The 9,812-nt window shown below is 43.8% G+C and overlaps 1 protein-coding gene across 1 annotated transcript; it reads left to right on the top strand.

Moving 5' to 3' along the window:
- Positions 1-546: 546 nt before the first annotated feature.
- On the top strand, positions 547-5,949 carry LOC125922116 (5-hydroxytryptamine receptor 3D-like). Its single transcript, XM_049629982.1, is given in 10 exon segments — positions 547-607; positions 2,536-2,585; positions 3,027-3,136; positions 3,406-3,441; positions 3,443-3,589; positions 3,772-3,842; positions 3,845-3,927; positions 4,734-4,986; positions 5,113-5,328; positions 5,458-5,949. Coding segments are annotated over 10 exon segments (1,257 nt in total). The 3' UTR covers positions 5,688-5,949.
- The last annotated feature ends 3,863 nt before the right edge of the window (positions 5,950-9,812 follow it).

Raw genomic sequence — 9,812 nt, 5'->3', positions numbered from 1 at the left:
CACTGATCACTCCTTCCATCCAGGAGATCTGGGTTGCTTTTGACACACTCACAAAATCAAAAGCTGAGACTAGCCAGTACTGAAGTCATGTTTAAAACCTCAAAGTCTGAAGTTGACTATAAAAACGAGGTCCCAGTTTTTCTGAAAGATGGTAGCAAGGTTGAAATAAGTGCATGTGCCACTTGAAAGCAATGGCAATTATTATGTGTCTGGTCTATGATGCATTGCAGGCCACAGTGATTCTAAAGTATGAGGAGACTATTAGCACTGCTCCAGTGACCAGATATTTTTTCTTCCCCGTCTCCTAACTGATTTTCCAGATTACTTTTGGAGATGAGATTCAGGCCCAGTTAGGGCACAGGGTGGGCTAGTCCCCTGTGACACTCTCTTGTCAGCGGTGCTTGTTAGAGAGACGGCTAATGCCACCTGATACATGTATTATTCAAAACTAGGGTTCAAGGTGTGGCCTGTGGTCTTTTAAGGTCAACATCATCACTAAGTCCCCAGAGATCAACATTATCTCAGAGAAGAGCCAAAGAGAAGAAGATGGAAAGAGGTTGGCTCCATGAACATGGATTCTTCCTTTGTCTCATTCTCCACCTGCTGCTTCAAGGTAAGAAGGGACAAGAACAAGAACAAAGCAAACATACAACTTCTAAGAAACAGACCAACCAGACTAATTTTTATTATTCCTAGATAGTCAATGTCTGGATGTTCGTCCAGGTAAAAATGAAAACTCAAGACACTGATAGCTTTGTACCTCTTTGTAAGATCCTTCTGTCCCTATGTTTCTATTGGGCCTCTTCTCTTTTCTCATGTCTTTCTCTTTCCAGGCATATAATCTAACCACATGGTTTCTGAGTATCAACTAATGTTAAAAAGAAGAAGATTCTTTCTCAGCTCTCTTGAATCAAATTAAATGGAACAGAGAAAATTCTAAAGGGAAGAAGGTGATGAGAAGGTCTGTCATGAAAAAGGGAAATATTTTTAGTAAAAATTTTCAGTGTAGATTATTTTTCTCATTCATTATTGAAAATGAATGATGAAGGAGTACCTGGGTGGCTCAGTCCATTAAGCATTTGACTTTGGCTCAGGTCATGATCTCACAGCTTATGAGTTTGAGCCTTGCATCAGGCTTTTGGCTGTCAGCACAGAGCCTGCTTCGGATCCTCTGTCTTCTCTCTGCCCCTCCCTCTTCTGGTTCTCTCTCTCTCTCTCTCTCTCTCTCTCTCATTCTCTCTCTCAAAGTAAATAAACTAGAAAAAATGAACGATAAGGGTTAGTACAATATCAGAGATAGATACAAATAGACTCTACCAGAAGATGTTATCACATAATTCTCTATTTCTGTATCACAAAGTAGTTCTAACCCTAGAAAAGGGTTAGGTGTAAGATGGGAATCAAGGAACTCTCTTTAAGGTAGTCTCACTGGTGATAACCACTGTGTTTTAGACGAGAGCAATCACAGCACATAGTAGAGATACAGTAAATCCTTATTAACTTGAAAAACTGAGTTCCTTCCTTAGGGTCCCACATACCTCCTACTACCTACCTGATTATTGCCTTCATCATTAATTTATGATTATCTATGCTGCATTAATATAGTGAGGAGAACTGTGATTGCAAATATTGTCACTGACATCACCCAGATGGCTCAAGGACACAGATGAGCAATGGAAGGACACTGAGTGAAGGTGGAGAAGTTTGTGGTGAGATTCAGCAGGACACTGGAAAGTGGTGGTCAAGGCTGAGTTTGCCTACATGTTTGGAAAGATTTTGCATGTGGACAGAAACAAAGGAATTGAGGATGGAGCCCTGACTCAGCTCACCTCATCAACTTCCACCATTTGCCTACCAGCCCAGCCCACACTCCCTGGTCCAGGAAGGAGGAGCTCACATACTTCTCCCATGCCCCCTATTTTCTTTGTGCAGAAATGCTACCTAGCCCCCAGCCCTGACACTCTTCTCACAGGGTCTCTGCTCTCTTCAGGAAGAGGAGACACATTCACCATCAATTGCTCAGGCTTTGACCGGCATGGAGTGGATCCTGTCGCCTTCCAAGCAGTGTTTGACAGAAAGGCCTTCCGTCCAGTCATCAACTATAGCATCCCCACTCGGGTCAACATCTCCTTCACTATGTCAGCCATTGTGGAAGTGGTGAGTCCTGGCTCAACATTGCAATGTGCTGATCAGTGGCAAGCGGTGGTGGGTTCCTCACTTGAATTTTGTAAAATGAAAATCTCATTCCATGAGGTGGGAAGATATGATAGGGCATGCTTCAGTGACATCACAGCAGGTAAAATCTGTCCCTTTTCAGACTATTCCATAAGAAACATGACCCCAATGTACTTTTATACTGCCTTTTTTAAAAATTATGTTTTCCATGTACTCTGGAGTATTTGACCTACATTTTTCAGTGGTTTATGATTAAAAATCATAATTGTGACATAGAAAAGCCATGGAAATGAGAAAGAGGTGGATGGTGGCATTGGACTTGACTTCATGGAGGCAATGATCCCAAGTGAAAATTGTTTTTTCAGGATGCACAACTTCAACTGATGACATCTTTCCTATGGCTAAACATGGTATGATAGACTTTTTCCCCTTTACTGTGGTACCTCCCTTTTCCCACTGCTGGGTCCAACTTTGCAGTTTAAATGGATAAAACTTAGAATACCCACAAATTATACAAATTCAAATGGAAGCAGACCAACAATGAAAACACAAAATTTCCTGATTATTCTGTCAGCTTGGGGCACAGGGAGAAGGTAGCATAAACCAAGGTCATGGAAGATGATACCTAAGTGGCTCCATCCCAGGGACTCCAAAGTTGAGGTCAAGGTCTCCCTTGAAAGAATCAAGGGAGAAGTAGAAGAAAGACTTTGTTAGTGCACTGTGATATCTGTCACCAGAGAGGAGGTAGGAGAGTGAAGAAATGAGAGAAAAAGGAAATATAAAGTGCAAGAGACAGAGTGTGACTAAAACAAGTTCCCACCCTATTGGTCTCACACCATGTTTTCCTATAGTTCTGGTACAATCCATTCATCACGTGGAACCCAGAGGAATGTGGGGGCATCAGGAAGATCAGTATAGCAGCTGAGAATCTTTGGCTTCCAGATATCTTCATCGAGGAGTTGTGAGTATCTGCACTGAGAAAACAGCAGAAAGGAAATGCTATCTCCAAGGAATGGGATGATATAATCAATAGGGGGCACACAAAGACTCAGTTTAGAAGGAGCAGTGTCTGAATTGAGTTTATAAAACCTCCAGAACACAGTGACAGGTGGAAGGGGGAAGTCAGATGAGTGGGGTTAGAGCACAGGAATGGTGTGATCTGAGAGAGAAAGAAGGCCAGGACTGATAGAGAGCTCACAGTACCCACCTTCCCATTCTTCTCACATACAGTATGGATATGGATCAGACAGCTACAGGTCTCATGGTTTATGTCAACAGTGAAGGTCTCATCAAATATGATAAGCCAATGCGGGTGGTCAGCATCTGTAACCTGGACATCTTCTATTTCCCCTTTGATGAACAGAACTGCACACTTACCTTCAGCTCATTCATCTACACAGGTAAGTGAGACTCTGTATAGTAGCTGATTGAGAGGCAGAGAAAGTGTTTTGAGAAAGAAGAGGCCAGGAAGCTGGGAACGGTGAGGGGATTTCCCCTAAAGGGGTGTGGAAGCTAAGTGGTAAGAAATGCAAGTCTGGGTAAGGGGTTTGGGAACATTTGGGAGGCTGAGTTGTCTGGGTCTCTTTTGCAGTGGAGAACATGCTCCTGGGCATGGAGAAGAAAGTGCAGGAGATTTCGAACACATCACAGGACCTCATTCGGAGCAAGGGGGAGTGGGTACTTCTGGATATCCACCAGAGAATGATGAAGATGACTGTGGGCACCAACCAGTATGACCAAATCATTTTCTATGTGAGCTCAGGGGCCATGGCTGTGATCTTCTCTAAGATGCATAACTTATGTCCTCCACCAGAATGTAAGCTCTCCCACTAGAAAGTAAGCTCCGTGAGGGTGGATATTTTTATCACTTTTTTCACTGATAAATTTCCACTACCTAGGACAGTACCTGGCACTCAGTAAATATTGATTGAATAAATCCTCCTTGGGGGAAGAAACAAAGGTCCTATGGCAGTGACTCAGTGAGAGTGAGCTTTCCATCTCCCATGGCTATCAGAACTCTATGGAAGGCAAGGGTTTTTAAGTTTATTTTTAAAAAGAGATGGTGTAAAAGTTATGAAACACTGTCTTAGGGATATTATGCTTTCAAATCTTGGTGACCTCAAAATTATCTGCCACTGTCTTGCCTTCCCTTCACTGGTCTTGAATGGACACCAGCAAAGTCACTAGCGATTAGACCTTGATGAGAAAGCAAGCAGAAATACAGAGATAAAAAGCACATGATACCTAAGAATCTGGTCCCACAGTCCTGCTAAGAGCACATTGGTAGGGCTAAAAGTGGAAGTGGAGAAAGTTGACACCTTGGGTCAAGAAGGAATGAGATACATTTCAGTGGTAGGCAGCATGGCAGAATCAAACTCTGGAAAGGCAGACAGTGGTGATTAAGATGACTTTGTTGAAAGACAGGACAGTGAAAGGGACTTGAGGCAACATTTCCTTCCTAGACAGTGTGGTCTGGGACATATCTCAACTCTTGCTCTTAACTGGCTCAGCAGCCTCCCAGCCTACTCCTCACTTGCGCCCCTCTCTCCTTCCCCCAGGTTGCCATCAGGCGCAGGCCCAGACTCTATGTTATAAACCTTCTGGTGCCCAGTGGCTTTCTGGTTGCCATTGATGCCCTCAGCTTCTACCTGCCAGTAGAAAGTGAGAATCGTGCCCCATTCAAGATGACACTTCTGCTGGGCTACAACGTCTTCCTGCTCATGATGAATGACTTACTCCCTGCAACTGGCACCCCCCTCATCAGTATGGTCCCTTCCTCCATCAGGAGAATGAAAGCAAAGTGGGCGTGGGGTAGGGAGACAGACCAGTGGAACCTGGTCAGAAAAGGGATCCTGGAAAAGGACCCTCTGGGGAAAAAGGAAACACAAAGTCCTAGGAGGTACCTCTGGCCCTCACATTGACCCATCTTCCCTCCAGGTGTCTACTTTGCCCTGTGTCTGTCCCTGATGGTGGTCAGCCTACTAGAGACCATCTTCATCACCTACCTGTTGCACCTGGCCACCACCCAGCCCCCACCCATGCCTCAGTGGCTCCATTCTCTCCTCCTCTACTGTACCAGCCCAACAAAATGCTGCCCCACTGCACCCCAGAAGGGAAATAAGGGCCTAGGCCTCACCCCCACCCATCTGCCTGGTAAGGGGAGTCAGCACTGCCCACACATTCTCTTTCCACACCTCCACTCCTCTGCTCCTGCCTCCTTCCCTGTTCCCTTCACTCCCCAGGTAAACTTCATGGCCCATGGCTGAGTCTCTATCTCTGTAGGTGTGAAGGAGCCTGTGGAGTTGGTGGGGAAGGTGCCAGGTCCCAGAGAGGCAGAGTTAAATGGGTGCCCTGGGTCAACAAGGGCCCAACAAGAATATGAGGCTCAGAAGCGGCACTTGGTCAACCTGTGGATAGAGTTCAGCCACATGATGGACACCCTACTCTTCCGCCTCTACCTGCTCTTCATGGCCACCTCTATCATCACAGTCATCGTCCTCTGGAACACCTAGGCAAATGCCCATCTGCAAGCTCAGGTCTGGAGCTTCTCTTGCCTCTGGAAACCATCCATGCTCCCATGTGTGTCCAAGTCCCAGCCTCACAGGCCTGGCAACCACCTTGTTTTCTGCTCAATCCTTCTGTCCGGTTTCAGACCAGACCTGGATGATTGCCTATGCCTCCCAGGATTAGGTCCTTGCTCCTGCACTCCATCAGCTCCCGTCAGCACTCCCATAAGTGATGGCTGCCTGCCTCATCAGGATTCAAGTTCCTGGAATACTTTCTTGATTTGAATCATCCCCAATAAACCCCTTTGCAGAAAGCATTGGTTCTTCCCTACCTTATATTACAGTGTCAGAAATCTTGGATTGAGAGTCTTCTTGCAGAAACTACTCATTAACAAAGTAAAAAGGATTTTATAAGACTATTATGCAACTTAGGAAAGTGAGGAGAGGGGAGAGAAGGGCTCAAAACCCATTACAAGGAATTATAAGAAAATAGAGCTAAATCTCCTAAATCCAATTTTCCGATTTAAGCTTTAGAAATTAATAATGTGCCAGAATCAGGCATCTCTTACTTAAAGAGTGAAACATTTCATCACAGCCTGACATATGACTCATTCATCCTTAAGCATCTAGATGTTAACGTAATCCCGAATTACCGTTAACTGTCTGCACTGTAATCAAAGTTGACTGCCCTTAATCATGCAAAGGAAAGAGCAGAAGCCAAGGAAAGCACATTTGAAAATGGCATCTGCCTTACTTGAGAATAACACAAATGCCCCCATATGAACTGGAAAATTCCCCTTCCTGGAACTTGCCTTCTGATTTTGCAAGTGTTTGTCTTTTGGCCCATCTCTCCCACTAGCTGTTCCATGGAGCCGTGACATGATTTGTTGGACACCCCAGGTTCAGAAAAGCACAGATGTGAGAGCAAATTAATTACAACTCATACAAAATCTTTTATTTTTAGCAATCATTTCTTTTCTTTTCTTTTGTCTCTTCTACTACTTTCTATTGTAAGCCTAAGAGATTAATGGTGGTCATTACTGAACAATATTTCCCTGGTTCCTCCTCTCCACTGCTCTTCCTCAAACTTCTTTGGCTCCCTCTGGTCACCGTAGATGCCTAAAGAGTGGCAAGACCACCAATGCTCACTAGAAAGGTTGCTGTTGGTGGTGCAGGCCCAGGGTCCTTCCCCAGTGTTTGCTGCAGGAGACCAAGCCAGCAGGGGCAGATATCCCCAGCTGAATGCTGAGTCACCAGGACCAGATATCACTTGTTCTTTCCTTGCAGTCTCCTTCCACAAGGACTCAGACAGGAGTTCATGAGAATCTGGGGGCACTGAGGCAGAAACACCCTGCTAAACTACAAATCACTCCGTGCACATGCCCATGGTCTTCTAACTCAAGTTGTGTTCCTTAATTCTCCTTTTCTTTTCTCTGCATTTTTCTTTTCCAGAAAGGTCTTCGGTTTCTCAGCTTCTAGGGCCCTGTCAAGCACCTCCTCACCAACACCAATCTTCCGGGAATGTCCAAAACCTAGCATCTACACAATCTAGGCTCAAATCAGGAGCCCTGACATTCACCTAAATAAATTAGTGTATCTGTTATTATTTCCGCAACTCCTCAACTCACAGCTTGCTACAATGTGGGGCCTTAGAAAGGATGCAGTATACTAATAATAATACCAACACTTATTAAGTTATGAATATGTGGCAGGCACTCTCCTAAGTGTCTTAGATAAATAACCACATTTAATCCTTACAGTAACTCTATGAGGTGGGAACTGTAGATCCACAAACCCTTGGAGTCAAATGCGTTTTGGAAGTTAGAATTTTTCAGATTTTAAAAAGGAAATATTTATGCACATACTGTATGGGGCAGGGGGCAGCACCCTGAAATCAAACACATTACTATTTCTGCAGTGAGATCTATGAATATTCATAGTAGGGAGCAGAAACAAAACCGTGGATAGACTCTCATCAGTCCAGGTCATCTTTTGCCACCAAATAATTTGTGAAAAATCATTTGGTTTTCAAAGTTCTTTAAGTTTTAGTACTGTGGTTTTGTATTATTATCCCCATTTTATAGATTCAAATAAAGGGGGTAAAATAAATGAAGCAAATGAAGCACAGAGAGGTGAAGGGACAGCCACTGAGTGGGCTCCCAGTGTTCTGAGCTAGTTACATGAGAGTTCTGCGGGGCAACTGACTCCAGACACTGGCCTCTCAGCTCCTGCCACACTGCCCTCCAAACTGAGGAAGAGGGGCACCTGGGTGGCTCAGTTAGTTGAGCATCTGACTCTTGATTTCGGTTCAGGTCATGATCCCAGGGTCATGGGATGGAGTCCCATGTCAGGCTAACACCTTAGGAGAATTAAAACAGAAAAAGCAAGGCCCTGATCAGGGTCCCAAAGACAAACTTTCTTTTACATTTCTTTTAACTCCCTCCCTCAGCCTTCCCCACTCCTCCTCTCTCCCCTCCACCCCCTCCACAGCCGGCCAAGTTCACTACTTGCACTTTTTCCACTCCTTTCTGTAGCATGCATTTCCCCAGATCTCACCTGGGAAATCCACCTTCCCTTTGTATTCTCTATGGATTTAGATTTTTGCTGCTGATACATATTCTATGAATTTTTTTGGATATCTACTCCTATGCCTTATTCCAGGATAGTCATCTCACCTGGAAACTCATCCTTGACTTTGCTAAACAGCCCATTTACCCAGCTTTTGTGAGGTTCTGAAATTATTTAAGATCAATTTGTGGCATTTTGGTTTTCCCACCCATCTTCATGGTACATATTATTCTGCTTATTTTCTTCACGTGCTTTCTAACACATAACTTTATGTTTTATTTGAATAGAAGATACACAATTTATTTTTTTTGAAATGTGAATTAGGAGGCTAGATCTCTTTTCAGCAAGAGAAGGCATGATATGGTGATTTTATCTTCTCCACAAGCAAAATATGAACACATGATATTAATACACAAACAATAATCATGAGGAACCTTAAAACCAGAACTCTCCCAGAAAATTTACAGATATGGTTTCTGCCTTTCTATTCCACCTATAACAGAATCCTATAGGCATGCTTAGTGCTAATGACTTTCCTCTTGTTATTCTTCCACGCATTTGTGCTCACTCCCTTTTTCTCTAAACTATTAGAAGCAGTGTTTCTCCAACTTTTCTACATTTTCTCTTGGCTCCATATTAACCTGACATTAAAATTTATTATCTCCTTACTATCTTTGCTCTCTCTCCTCTTCCTTCAGGTCTACTCTAGGATGTGAAGTCACAGACTTCATTTCAAGCCCATCCTTTTCCTCCTCTCCAATTTCTGATCCTCCCTTTGGTAACCTCTCTTATTGGGTCACTCATTAGTACTGCTTCTTCCAAATGGCAAGTATGAAAATAGTATAGCAGAGAGACTTTGGAATCTGGCAACCTTGGGTTCTAATCTGACTGCATTACTTGTTGGATAAAACCTTATACAAGTGGCTTCACCCTTTATGTTTAAATTCCATTTGTGTTGCTGAGCTAACAGCACAGATGAAATTATTTTTAAAATATGGATTTAAAAATCATTTACAAGCTTACAGAAACTAGAAAACCAAATGTGACGCACCAGAGAACATCTATTTATCATGCAGACTGAGAGTGTGCAAAATCGACTTGTGGGTGAGAGGCAGTAGACATAAAGAATTACTGACTTTCTAGTTCAACCCACTCATTTTTTAGGTGAGAAAAATGAAGTGGAGGAAAAGGAACTGATAAGTGTGGGGTTGTCAGACTTTAAGAGAGCCCGGGATCAGAGCCTGAACCTGTCAAAGGGGTAGCCACAGGTGAATGCTTGTCCATGGGACTCTTCCTAGGTGCATTTCAGAGTCCCAGAACCTTCCTTCTCTTTTGCTTCAGGCATCATAGCCAGCCTGACCCCCAGCTAGTGACCCATTCTGCAGTTTGGATGTTTCAACTTCCTCTGTACTCCTGGATCCTTAGCTTTGGCCAATGGCCTCTGTGTGTGACTGCCATCCATCAGTGCTGCAAAACAATGGTCCTCATTTTCCCCTTCCACCATTTAATTCTGCCCTTGCCAGGTTACAGCTATATTCCCAAACCCAATACACCAAGGTCCCA

Source organism: Panthera uncia, chromosome C2, assembly GCF_023721935.1.
Source record: "Panthera uncia isolate 11264 chromosome C2, Puncia_PCG_1.0, whole genome shotgun sequence".
Lineage (NCBI taxonomy): Eukaryota > Metazoa > Chordata > Mammalia > Carnivora > Felidae > Panthera > Panthera uncia.
This window is presented reverse-complemented; position numbering and strand designations above follow the sequence as displayed.